General features: G+C 52.4%; 1 protein-coding gene across 4 annotated transcripts in view; it reads right to left on the reverse strand.

Moving 5' to 3' along the window:
• Positions 1-14,000, reverse strand: part of WDFY3 (WD repeat and FYVE domain containing 3) — a 2,050,643-nt gene that overhangs the window by 897,307 nt on the left and 1,139,336 nt on the right. For all 4 annotated transcript variants that reach the window (XM_086961876.1, XM_086961875.1, XM_086961873.1 and 1 more), the window contains one exon: positions 13,142-13,276. In XM_086961876.1, the coding sequence (XP_086818002.1) occupies positions 13,142-13,276 (135 nt within the window). The remainder of the gene's footprint in view (positions 1-13,141; positions 13,277-14,000) is intronic.

The raw sequence follows: 14,000 nt of genomic DNA on the forward strand, positions 1-14,000 counted from the left end.
TTTTTTTGTGAAAAAGAGGCCACATACAGCAGAGACATAAATGCCAACCTAGGACCTTGGTGGACAAGCCCCATGAGGGCTGTGTGCCGAAGTGTGTACTAAGCATTACTGCACAGCAACGGCGAAGATGTGAGTCGTAAAGGCAAGGAGAGAAGCCACTACAGACAAGCGGAACCAAAAGCACCCGAACCAAAAGCACCCGAAGTGCGATAGAGCGATGTTAACAATAGGACCGCAGTAGAAGAAAGTGAGGAACTCCCAGAAGAAGGTCCAGGGGGAAATCCTCCATAGGAGCGTACCAAGGCAGAGGCAGTCGCCTAGCACTAGCATATACCCCACATAGGGTAAGTGACAACCCCCGATAATGGGTTCCTCTTGGGCAAAACCAGTCAGAGGACTGAAAGAAGAGTAAACCAGCCATATGGCTTAAAGTTAATAAATCAGAGAAGGCTGAACAGCCGCGGACATTAACGCGGGAACCTACTATATATGTGTGTTATACAGGTGTAGTAAAATAAGGCAGAGAACTGTGCAAAAGTTATGGCTACCCGGACAAGAGCCGGGAGACTGCTGAATTGGTGTGGCGATCAAAAAGGTCCACACCATTAAACTGTAGATCTTGAGGGCATCCCGAACATTATCCAGGAAACGACTGTCGCTCCGCCATGCATGGGGGCACAAGGCCACAGACCATGCAAGAGCTCGCCCCACAGAGTCCGTGGCAACAAGGGAAGAACGGAGCAAACATTGCGCCATTCTCCTGCCATCGAGCAGAAGCCGAAGCAACCGAGAGAGCGGCTCCTCTGGAACAGAAGTGAGAAGGTTTTTGACCAAGTCCCAAAGGGTCGAGAAGGCACGTGCGAACACACACGCAGTATTTTATGCGCAGATACCAGCAATGATAGAAGCAAAAAGCTAGCAAGCACACGCGTCAAGTCATCTAGACTCCTTTGTGTGAGGTAATAATGGCAAGGCGGATGAAGACACAGGTAAATGCCACCTGAACAACAAGTCCCAGAGCCGTAGGATGAGTAGACAGGCAGAGTGGATCACACGGAGCAGGACAGTGCCTACGAGCGATAGCCCGATCAACAGGGTCACCAGAAGATTGCGTGCCCATGTGCCACGCAAAATGTCAAGTAAAGAGCGCCAAATGGCAGCAAAGGCTCCACCTCAATAGGCTCTGTGCAACGTCGATCCCACAGCAAAAGATGCACCTTTGGGCAGGCTGGGTGTAGAGCAGGGCATCTGGGCCGGCGCCGCCTCCGCGGTCAACGCAGAAAGCCGATCAGGGCCCCGCCGCCGAGGACCCGACATGAGTGCCCTCCACCTGTTTGGGACCCGAAGGCGCTCCGGGGCGCGGTGGGGATACGACTGGAGTGCAATAGAATAAGCCTCCATTTGGGCACGTGCCTCGCCAACACCCGGAATGGGAGGGTATGGAGGAAAGCACTGCTGGGTGCCCTTACCTGGCATAGAGCGAGAGGAGAGGGTGCCAGCAGTATGTGAATGGGAGGAAGACCTCCGTGCTTGCCACTTGTGCTTACCTGCCTTCGAATGACGTTCGTGGTAACAACCTCTGGAACAATCCCGATACGGAGGGGGGAGAGCGGTGGCGCGAAGGAGCTAGACCGGACAGCGGTGCGGCCAGCAGTTTGATACGGCTAACTCTCAGGGACTTGGGCTTCATCCTCTGACAGGCGCTGCACTCTTTCGAGTCGTGGTGCACGCAGAGGCACCACATACAGATGAGGTGCGGGTCAGTGACAGACATCTGATGCGCACAGGCTTCACAAGCCATAAAACCCAAAGGCATTGCACAATGTTCCGGCGACACCAGAGGTGTCGAAAAGGCCTAAAAACCGGGCCAAGGAACTGCTGGTTTTCCAGAATTTGCGTTGGGACGCAGAAAAGGAGAAAACTGATGTCAGAGTGCCGGGAGGGGCATATATGGCTCCGCTGACATCATGTCCATGAACGACGTCAGAGCGGAGTCGTGCAGCGGCGCGGCCCCCGGTGCGCAGAGGTGCTGAAGTGGAAAGTTTTCCGGATCCAGTCTGACGCCTGGGGATATTGTAAGTTAAGGAATCTGCAGCTAGATGTCTCTATCAGATTTGAGTATTTAGGTCGCACTCTCAACACCAGGAATGCAGATTGGAAGGACACAAGCAGAAGAGAACAAAGAAGAGTGAAGAAAGCGAGAACTGAGGACCAGCTGCAGTCTTCTGGTGCCAAACCCTCAATGCCTACACCTGTCCCGGCAATCGCAACAAACCGACTCGTCCTGCTGATGTGTTTGTGCCAAGAACCACTGTGGGGTGACAGCACTTCGCAAATAGCCAGCAATCTCCCCTGGAGTAGAGGAGCTACTCCCCTGCAGCTTGCAGGCACCAAACAGCAAAGTCCGATCCACCTTTCGCCCAAAATTCTACTGATGCAGCTGCTGCCCAGGACGCGGCCTCCAGAAGGTCAGATCCATCTCCCCACCAAGTGAGAAGACACGAGCACCAACTGGAGCTGGCAAACCCCAATAGCCAGGTTGCCGGACCCCTAGCAGCAACCAAATCCTGTTTCAGCTGAACCAAGACTCCAACAACGAGGGAAGTGAGCACTGTAGAGACCCACTTTAAGAGTTGTCCAGCTAACCTGATTTTGTCCCCTGAACTGGCGAGACCGGTAACCATGAGTCCCCGTAACCCACAAGCCCAGCAGGCCTAACCTCTCTCCACCTGACCAGCCCAGGTTTCCGAGAGCCTGCTGTGCTTCCTTGCTACAAAAAAACCATCATGAATTGAAGTCCCCCGTTGGGAGCTCCCGGAGTTGTACCCAATTCACCACTGTAACCTCTTTCTAGGTGCCTCCCTTCCTCTCTCCTTTAGGTAGCGTGCAAAGCTACCAACTCGACCAGCAACACACGCTCCAGGGCAGGCAAAGAATAACTGCTGGTGATTTTTTTAATCCGGGTCCCCTACCACCTTAGGTCCTGAAGGGGATCCCCAGAAACCTACTGCAAGTAACGGTATGCATTAAATACAATTTTTCCCATAGGAAAGCATTGCTACTTTTAAGTGAACATTTTATGGACCCGTAAAAGTCATGATCTCGAAAAGTACTTACTTGATACCAAAGTTCTTGGCGTTAAAATTTATATCAAAATGTGTGTTATTTTTCTAAATTAGTCTAGGATTTATTCTTCAGTGTGTGTCTCATTTATTGTCTCTGCAAGTTATAACAGAGGGGTGTCGCCCCACTGGCTGAGAGCCAGCCAATTCAAGCATGAAAAATAAAATGATAATAGAGCAATTTTATTATCATTTTATTTTTCTTGTAGGCTGCAAGCCGAGGACAGGTTCAAGGGATCGATTGATATGGCTGTATCAGATAGCGTGTTCCAGGCCATGCAAGAATTGAAGGACATAGGAAGGTTTGCTCTATTGGCGGTTGTGCTGATCTATTCATTACTGTCCTGCAAGTTACAGAAGAATGGGGTTCACGTTGGGCAGGTTGCTGGCAGCACAGCAGGAAAGCCATCAGGAGCCATGCTGTGATGGGTGGGAGTGGTCAGAATGCGGCCTGTGGGTTGCGAGGCGCTCAAAGTTTCCTGGGTGCTGCCCAGACTGTTACAGTGTAGGCGGGCCTGTAGGAAGGGCTGAAACTCTGGGTCCCTGGTTTATGGTAGTGTTGGCACTGCACTGATCCCTGTACAGGTAGTGCTGCCAGGAGGCACAGGCAATATCAGCAAGTTGGTGTCAGGGGGGCAGGGAAGGTCTGCAAGTGGTGCAGGGGCCTCAAATTCTTTACAGGCACTGAGAGGAATGGTGTGATTTCAGGTCAGTGAATGGCTATTTTTGTCTCCGGCGCATGAAGCGCATTCAGTGATCTGGTTAGGACAGGAGGCTATTCAGGACGGCGGTCCCGATAGGTGGGTATGATGCTATGAGAGGCCACTGATTGTTATGGGACAGGCAGTATAAGGACAGGTTAACGTCAGCCAGGGGTTTGAGGCAGAGATATCCCACAGATGGGAGGGTCTGGTGCAGCCTGGTAATCCAGGTCTGAAATCAGAGCGTGTGTCAGTGTATCTGGCTCTGGGACAGCAGTGGACAAATAGTAGGAGAGACAAGGATTGGGCCATGCGCCCACCTTGCAGGATTTTAACCCAACACAAGATCTGTATTACGTTCAGTTTGGTTACGATGGCATTGGTGATGGAGAGATACCAGGTACAAGTGGGGATAAAGGAGGTTTATGCATGGAGCCTGAGTGGGAGCCGGAAAACAAGATGACTAGTTGGAGGAGGGTGAGGTTGTGGAAGATGTTGGAAGTGAGTCCGTTTTGGGATATGCCTCAGGATGCACATCGGGAACAGGGTGATAATAGTCAGAGAAGTGTTGGTGTTTTACAGTCTGTCACGGATACCTCAGCGCAGGCAGTGTCCAGTCAAAAGTTGGCCAGATTGTATTCAGAATGGATGGCTTTGGTACGGGTCCTGACCTTGAGGCCAGATGCACAAGTTACTTACCTTCGGTAACGATATATCTGTAAGAAACAGTAGTGTTACATTCCTTACCTTAGAATATCCCAAGGCGTCAGGCTGGATCTGTAAAGTTTTCGTCAGCAGTACCCTTGCACGTTGGTAGGCGTCGTCTGAGGCTCCGCGCCCGTCGTCGTAATCGCCGGGATGACGTCGTCGGAGTACTTAGACGACGCCCTCGCGCGCTAATGTCAGTTCTGTACATAGCTTTCCGTGCCAGAAACACAGCCATGATGAACAAGTTACTTACCTTCGGTAAGTATACCCAGGCGTCAGACTGGATCTGGAAATTTTTGCGAAGCAGTACCCTTGCGCGTCGGTAGGCGTCGGTAGGCGTCGTCTGCGGCTCCGCGTCCGTCATCGGCGCCGTGATGACGTTGTCGAAATACTTAGACGCCGCCTCCGCATGCTGACTTCAGTTCTTAGACACAGCTTTTCTGCGCCAAAAACGTAGAGCCATGTCAAAAACCAACACTGGTGCCATAGAAACTAGGGCCCTGAAAGGGGATGACCTTAACCCTAGATATCAGTTCGCAGAACGGGGAGGATGGGTGGGGCGGTAAGGAATCTAATACTAACTACTGTTTCTTACAGATATATCGTTACCGAAGGTAAGTAACTTGTTCATCTGAAAAAAACAGGTTAGTATTAGATTCCTTACTTTAGAATAGATACCCCAGCAATACCAACCCCGGTGGTGGGTCTGCGAACCAATAATCACACCAGAAAGTCCTGCAGGACGGAACGGCCAAAGAAGCCATCCCTCCGGACCTGGCTGTCCAGGCAGTAGTGTCTTGCAAACGTGTGCAACGATGCCCACGTAGCTGCCTGACAGATGTCCTGCAAGGGGACACCCAGGGCAGTGGTAGCTGCCGTGGCCCGAGTGGAATGATCCCGCAGCCCAACAGGAGGCTCCTTCCTTGCCAAGGAGTAACAAGCCTTGATACACAAGACGACCCACTGAGAGATGGTCCGCCTGTGTACCGCCCGTCCCTTCTTAGCGCCCACGTAACCAACAAAGAGTTGGTCATCCACCCGGAATGGCGTGTGCGATCCAAATAGAATGAGAGCGCACGTTTTGGGTCCAGACGGTGGAGCCGCTCTTCCTCCTTTGAGGGATGCGGAGGTGGAAAGAAGGTGGGCAAGGTGATAGACTGCCCGATGTGGAAGGCCGAGACAACCTTGGGCAGGAAAGAGGGCCTAGTCCACAACATAACCTTGTCCGGATGGACAGAAAGGAAAGGAGGTGTAGAGGAAAGAGCCTGGAGCTCACTCACTCTCTTGGCAGAGGTGATGGCAACCAGGAAAGCAGTCTTCAAACTAAGAAGGCGGATACGACAGTTGTGAAGTGGATCAAAGGGAGCGCACATCAGATAAGTAAGAGCCAGGTTCAAGTCCCACTGAGGCATCACGAAGGGAAAAGGTGGAAACGTGTGTGTGATGCCTTTCAGAAAGCGAGTTACAATAGGGGACTTGAACAAAGATAGTTCATCAGGCAGCCTCAGAAAGGCCGAAAGGGCAGAAAGGTAGCCCTTGATAGTGCCCAGAGCAGAGCCCTGCTGGGCAAGAGAAAGAAAGAAGAGTAGAACCTCAGAAAGAGGGGCAGAGAGAGGATCCACAGCCTTTGCTGTGCACCATGCCACAAATCTGTTCCACCTGCAGGCGTATACCGACTTAGTGGAGGGACGCCTGGCTGCCAGAATGATATCACAAAACCTCAGGAGGCAAGTCAAATGGTCTCAACTGTCGCCGCTAAATCTCCAAGCATGGAGGTGGAGACTGGACAGGTTCGGGTGGAGGACCGTCCCCTGTTGCTGCGACAGAAGGTCCTCCTGAAGAGGCAGACAAATCGGGGGATCGACTGGCATGCTGAGTAGCTTGGGATACCAATATCTTCATGCCCAGTCCGGAGCCACAAGGATGACTTGGGCCCGGTCTCGCCTGATCTTCTTCAGCACTCTGGGCAGAAGTGGTATAGGCGGAAAGGCGTACAACAGACCACAGCTCCACTCGCAACGAAAAGCGTCTACGAGCGAGTGCCGCCTTGGAAATTCCAACGTGCAGAACTCATGACATTGCGCGTTCTCTTTGGTGGCGAATAGATCTAATCTCGGCTCTCCCCACTGCCGAAAGAGACCTTGCACCACGTCAGAGTTCAGACGCCATCTGTGATTCATCATGCACCGGCGGCTGAGTTGGTCCGGCCTGGCGTTCAGGGAACCTGCCAGGTGTTGAACCACCAGGGTGACACCCTGGTGTTCTAGCCATGTCCAGAGGTGCAGAGCCTCCTGACAAAGGGTCCACAACCCCACCCCGCCTTGTTTGTTGCAGTACAACATGGCGGTGGTGTTGTCCGTGAACACCTGCACTACACTTCCCCGGACAGAGGGAAGGAATGCCTTCAGTACAAGATGGATAGCCCGCAGCTCCAGAATGTTGATATGGAGCCGGGACTCCGCCAGAGACCAGAGGCCTCTGATATCTGCTTCTCCCATGTGGCCCCCCATTCCAGGAGGGATGCATCAGTCACTACTACATGCTCCGGTTGGGGTAGGGAGAGGGATCTGCCGCTGGCCCAATCGCGGTCCGTGAGCCACCACTGCAACGGATCCGCAGTGCCCTCCGAGATCAGGACATGGTCGAACAGGTTGCCCTGATGCTGTGCCCACTGAAACTTCAGGTCCCACTGCAGAGCCAGCATCCGCCAGCTGGCGTGATGCACCAGAAGGATGCAGGAGGCCATCAGCCCCAGGAGCCACAGCGTCAACCTGACCAAACCTCGGGATAAAGGCTGAAAGATTGGAATCAGAGCCTGATTATCCCAAACCCGCTGTTCGGGGGGATTACCCCGAAACTGCGCCGAGTCCTGAACCGCTCCGATGAAAAGAAGCTTCTGAGAGGGACACATGTGCGACTTCGGCACGTTGATGGAGAACCCCAGCGAGTGCAGGAGGTCGGCCGTAGTCTGGAGGTGGGAAACAACTGTTTGGGGCGAGCCCGCCTTCAACAACCAGTCGTCGAGATAGGGGAAGACTGGAACCCCTGATGTGCACAGATGAGCTGCGACAACCGCCATCACTTTCGTGAACACCCGAAGGGCACTGATAAGGCCGAAGGGGAGCACGGTAAACTGAAAGTGCTCGTGGCCTACCGTGAACCACAGGTAGCGCCGGTGGGCTAGCAGGACGGGGATGTGGAAATATGCGTCCTGCAAGTCCAACACCACCATCAAGTCTCCAGGGTCTAGGGCAGCTAGGACCTGAGCTAACGTCAGCATCTTGAACTTCTCCTTCCGGAGGAAGCCGTTGACGCTCCGGAGGTCTAAGATAGGGAGTAGGCCTCCTTTGCCCTTCTTGGGCACCAGAAAGTAGTGGGAGTAGCAACCACGTCCTACTTCTGGCCTAGGAACACGATCGATGGCCCCCTTGGCCAAGAGGACCATAACTTCCTCCTACAGAAGTTGCAAGTGAGCCCTCGACATGCTTTGGCAGTGCAGTGGCATGGCTAGAGGGGTCGCCTCGGAGGGGATGGAGTAGCCCCTTCGGACGATTTGCAGCACCCACCTGTACGACGTGATGGAGCGCCAGTGGAGGAGGTGATGGCGGACCCTGCCCCCCCACTGGCGTGGAATGGGCCTGAAAGGTCAGACTAGAAAGGCTTTGAGGCAGATGCTGCAGGAGCGGATGTGGACTGACCTTGCCGTTGAACCCCCGGCAGCGCCACAGCGGTTACCACATCTGCGACCGCGTTAAGGCTGGTTCTCCGGCCTGTGGCTTTCAGGATGTGTGGGGGTGCCCCTTCCTTGGCCACTAAAGGGGCAAAAAGCAGAAGTTTGCTGGCGCTGGCCCGACAGGCCCAAGGACTTGGCCGTAGCCCTGGAGTCCTTGAAACGCTCAAGCGCACTGTCTGCTGACGGCCATCAAAGGGCATGGCCATGAGCATGGCCTGGACATCCCCCAAGAAATTGGCAGACCTCAGCCAGGCGTGGCGGCGTACCGCCACAGTCGTGGAAATCTCCCTTCCCAATGAGTCCGTGGTATCCAGTTCACACCTGATGGAATAACGCGCCGCATCTCGCCCTTCCGCAAGGGCTTAGGCGAGCCGGGCCCGGGCCTAGTCCGGGCACTGGGCAGCACGTCCGCAACCGTGTCCCACAAAGTGTGGGTATAACGGCCCTAAAGGCATGCGGTGTTGATAGGCCGCAACCCCAAACTTAATGAGGAGAACAGTTTCTTCCCAAACTGATCAAACCTTTTGGATTCCCGATCCGGAGGAGCGGTCGGGAATGCGGTCTGGGACGTAGAGTCCTGGATCACCAGGCTCTCGATGTGGGGTGCACGGACAGAAAGCTAGGGTCGCTAGGAAACGGGCGGTGGCGTCTGGCCATGTTCCAATCCACAGGGGGCACTGTGGAGGGCTTGGACCAGGTGCCCAACAGAACGTACGTGAGGGCCTCATTGAACGGCAGCAGAGGCTCCGAGGAGCTTACTGGCAGCTGAAGCAGTTCAGTGAGGAGATTAGTCCTCACGGCCGCAGCAGGGAGCTCAAGAGCCAAGGCCTTGGCTGCCCTGCGCAACACCACACCATAAGTGGCACCCTCCTCCATAGCCACGGAGGGAGGAGAGATGAATCCAGTGTCAAGCGAAGTGCCCAGACCACTGGCCTCCCCTAGCGCGTCTGCCCAGTCCTGGCTTCACTGGCACTGCTGTGCCAGAGGGTCCTCAGACCCCTCCCAGTCCTCCCCGTCATCCGTGTCATGGTAAACAGGCTGGAATGACAGAGCCGGGTCGTAGATGAAGTTCTCACCCATCGATGCTGGAGACGGCGCCAAGCAGCGCAGTTCCGATGCCGGACCCGGACCAGGGCTGAAACTGGGGCCAACGTCGTCCGAGGGCGGCTCCGGAAACGACATCATGGGGGTCGGTGCCAGCGGAGGGGTAGTAAGGTCAACTGGCATCGACCAAGATCCAGGGACGGATCCCACAGGGGCTGGCGACATCGGGACCGAAGTCGACGGCGCCGGAGCACCCGACAGCGCCAGGGCCGGAGCCACCTGCCCGCCTAGGCCCCAAGTCGGGTCTGCGGGGCCCGAAGGCACGCCGGCAGGCCTCAACGGAGGGAAGTGAGTCCTCATGGCAATGAGGAAGTCAGGAATCTCCTCCGGCGTCGCTCGCAGGCCAGGGACCGGGGGGTATGGGCCTGGAGGTGGCGCCTGCAGCTCCGACGGAGCAGCACGGGCGGTGTCGCCCTAACCCTCAGCCGTGTTGCGTGAGTGATGAGGGGAGTCAGAAGAGCGATGTCACCTCTTCGACTTCTTCTTTGAGTGCCTCGACTTACAAGAGGACTTGGAGCCCGAGGAGTGCTGGCGATGACTCAACGAGCGACTACTGCGGCTCTGCGACCGGGACCTCGACCTCCTCTTCGACCGGGACCTCGAGCGGCACGGAGCCTACTGCCGGATATCGAGCCGCTTGCGGGACCGCTCCCGCCTAGCTTTTGAAGTCAAGGCCCGGCAGTCGGGGCACGACTTGTCGTCGTGGTCAGGCCCGAGGAAGTAGGGACACCAATGGTGGGGGTCGGTCACCGACATCAGGCGGTGACAGGTGTCGCACGGCTTGAAGCTAGGTATCCCTACAGCACCTAATAGTACTGCTCCTCCCGGATCTGCGCTTGCTGGCGCGGAAAAAAGAAGAACTGACGTCAGCGTGCAGGGCGGCGTCTAAGTACTCCGACGACGTCATCCCGGCGGACGGGGAGCCGCAGACGACGCCTACCGACACACAAGGGTACTGCGGACGAAAACTTTCCGGATCCAGCCTGAAGCCTGGGGATATTCTAAGGTAAGGAATCTAACATTAACCTGTTTCTTTCAGATAAAGTACCTGGTGTGGCAGGGAAAGAGGCTGGGGAGTGCAGCTGGCGGGGAAGTCTGTGGGGTTAGAGGCACAGGCACAAGGGGAGTTGGCCCTACGTTTTTTAAAGGGGTAGTATGTGCAGTCCAGGGGACAGGCACTGAAGGAGAAAGTGGTAGTAGACTAAATTTGGGAGGGGAGAGTGGGATAAAACAGGAGGCTAGGGCTTCTCTGTCAGTAGGGGAGGACAAGAGTGCAGGGAGAAGAAAGAAAGTAAGGAGGTGAAGTGCAGAAAACTGCCATACATGAGGATTGCGAAACCTTTAGGGCCCATCTAATGTCAGTCACTAAAGAGTGCATCTGGGAAGGGAAGTACGTTGAGATCTTTAAGCTTTTATATAGGGAGGTGCACGCGAAGGAAGGTTCCAAAGAGAAGGAGTACGATTTGTCCCATAGACCCAGGGTGTCAGTTAATATAGAGAACTGGACAGCAGCTTCACTCATATATGCAAATGTTTACTGTGAAAAGTACCGGAGAGGTGTGTAGCACTGTTTAAGTATCTCTACATAGTGCGCAAGGCGCAGGTCACTTTCAGGGGTTGGGCTGAAGTGCGTTATGATGAGGAATTCCAGGCTCGCCTCTCAGAAGAGGAGGATGACCTTTGGGGGACAGCTGTATAATGAGTTGTTTCCACAGACTATGAAGCCAGAGTGGCCAGCCCCATGAATTTAAACAGGAAGCAGGTGGTCGGTCATTTACAAGCCCTTTTGAGGGCATCACATCCAGGCAGGGGCAGGGACAGGTGGGAATTGGAGGTGCGTACTGGTCCCAAACAGGGGTCTATGTTTGTGGAACTACTGTAGATATCGCCACAAAAGGTCTATGTGCGGTGGGAAGCACATGCTTACCCAGTTAAATCTACCCTACCGCCACCCAACGTCCAAAGCCATCAAGGAACTTCACTGGCTCCCAGTTAGATCCAGAATACAGTTTAAGGCCCTCTGTCTGGTCCACAAATCCTTGTACGGCACGGGACCAGATGACCTGTCCAAACTCCTCCCTCGATATGTGCCATTGCGTGCGTTAAGGTCAGCCAATCATGATCTGATATGTCAGCCAAGAATAAGAAGAATGCGATGGGGCGGCAGGTCCTTTTCGTACCAAGCCTCCAGACTATGGAACTCTCTGCCCCCTGCTCTGCGCTCACAAAAATCCAAACAATGTTTTAGAAAGGCACTAAAAACCTGGCTTTTCTCCTCACATTAAGATCTGCTCTCACCGCTCTCCTCGTAACTACAGCGCCAAGACGCCTCGGCATTCGAGCGCTTTATAAGTACTTCAGTTAGTCAGTCAGTGCAGCACCAAAGTGGGCGCATTCGGGCAGCAGGGTTCCAATGCAGGGATGTGGGCCGGTACCAATGATTGCGGTGGCAGAGGTGGTCAGAACCCCATGGGATAGGGCGCATACGCCAGTTAAGGTGGATCAGTGGTGCATATTGCTTGGGTTGTTGGGGATGGCACACAAAAGACAGTTAACAGGTTTTCAGTTTGGTTTTCGTTTATGTTAGGATGGCCCAAGGGTGTGCTAATGGATGGACAATTTTAATTTGGGGCAGGGCCAGGATGAATTGGTTTGGAACAAGCAATGGAAGGAGGTAAAGGAAGGAAGGATGGCAAGCCCGTTTCACAATTGGCTTCCGCATAATATAAGGGTGTCTCTGATTGTAGTGGTACCCAAGAAGGAACATGGAGAGTTTTGTTTGATTGATCATCTGTCTTGGCCAGAGGGCTAGTCTGTGAATGATTTCATTCCTGAGGAGTGTAGTAGGGTGCACTATGCATCAGTGGACACAGTGGTGCAGCTGGTGAATACAATAGGACAGGAAGCTTTAATGGTAAAATGTGACGTGAAGTCAGCTTTTCGTTTACTGCCAGTTCACCCGGAGGACTAGGAGTTATTGGGCATACAGTTTGGAGGGCAGTTTTTTGTGGACAAGTCATTACCTATGGGTTGCTCTGTTTCATGTTCCTTGTTTGAGACTTTTAGTACCTTTTTGCAGAAGATTTGTAAGCACAAGGCAGGTAAGGAGGTCATGACCTAATATCTGGACAATATTTTCATGGTAGGGGCACCTCAGTCCAGGAAATGTGAGGAGATTTTGTGTTTGTTTCAGGATTTGATAAAGGATGTGGGTGTCCCTTTGGAGCCGGAGCAGACGGTGGTACCAGTGCAGCTGCTTACATTTTTGGGCCTCAAGTTGGATTCTGTCAGGATGGAAACCAGATTGCTGGAGTACAAGAAGCAGCATTGTATACAGTTGCTGGACCAGATGTTGGTCAAAGCCAAGGGGCAGGTGAAAAACTTACAGGTTCTGCTTCGTCATTTGGATTTCACGTGCATGGCTGTAAGAGCAGGTAATACGTTTTGCAGGAGACTGGGTTGGGCCCTGGCTGGCACATTCCTCCCACACCACAGGGTCCACCTCAAAGCGGGATTAAAAGAGGATTTGCAAGTTTCGAGAATGTTCCTCAGTGAATGCAATGGCATACCCACTGCAGGAATGGGGGAACAGATGGATTGAGGGCAATTAAACACACCTTTAATATGTCTGACACTTTGGACAAGCATCACAGGATGTGTATTAGTGTGGGTGAGAGGGCTTTTAGTCACTTACATTGAGACTGGTTATCTTAGAAAGTAAGATCATTTGTACTTAAGTAGAAAAATACATTTTTGCATAATGACAGACTTACGGAATTCAGCATGGTTCGGAGCATAGCAAGCAACAATAAGGCGGCTTCTGTGCAAACGCTGTGGATCGATGAAACCACAGTTCCACTTGAGGCAGGAACTCCAAAGATAAAACTCCAAATGGATTCCAAGTCAAACTAAGTAAAAACATAAAAGGTGCCACTGTTTACGGCTGTGTACAATATATTTGCATCAGCTATATTTGGCCAAGTATTTTAAAAAAAGTTTAAGCCTAACACATCTATATAACAACATTGTATGTAATATCTCGAGCTCTAATATATCTGTTGGTATCTTGCATCTTTAAATACAGCACAGACAAATATGGCTGCACAAAGTGCTTCAAACACAGAGCAGTCTGCTGTTTTATCTCACAAAGCAAATAACATTTTCAAGATTGATATGTCTAAGTAAATAATTAAATTTCTGTCAGTGGTGGGTACATATTAGCAATTATTTGGAAATTAGTGTTGCTAGCAAGACAAGATGTCGGCATCTTAACCATTTGAAGATTCACTGAAATAATCCAACAAAACCTATTCTTACAATCGTCTTCTATATGGAGACTGGACAAAGATTTTTTTTTAAAGTTAAAATCCTCTTCACCTTTATGTTATACATCCCTGTGTTGGAGTTGTCCACATACATTCTTTTATTAAAACATGTATTTCAAAAGCTACTTATGTTATTGTGTAGCAGGCCTTTCCATAGTGTGAACAAATGTTACTTTTGACAACTTCTGTTTTACTGTGTTCTCTCTCCCTTTCTGCATTGAACACCACAGTGATAAAGCCAATGTTTTATTTTCCTACGACTGCTATTACCTTAATTGGCATCAAATCGAGTGACAGGAAAAGGCAT

Source organism: Lissotriton vulgaris, chromosome 3_1 (assembly GCF_964263255.1).
Source record: "Lissotriton vulgaris chromosome 3_1, aLisVul1.2, whole genome shotgun sequence".
Taxonomy (NCBI): Eukaryota; Metazoa; Chordata; class Amphibia; order Caudata; family Salamandridae; genus Lissotriton; species Lissotriton vulgaris.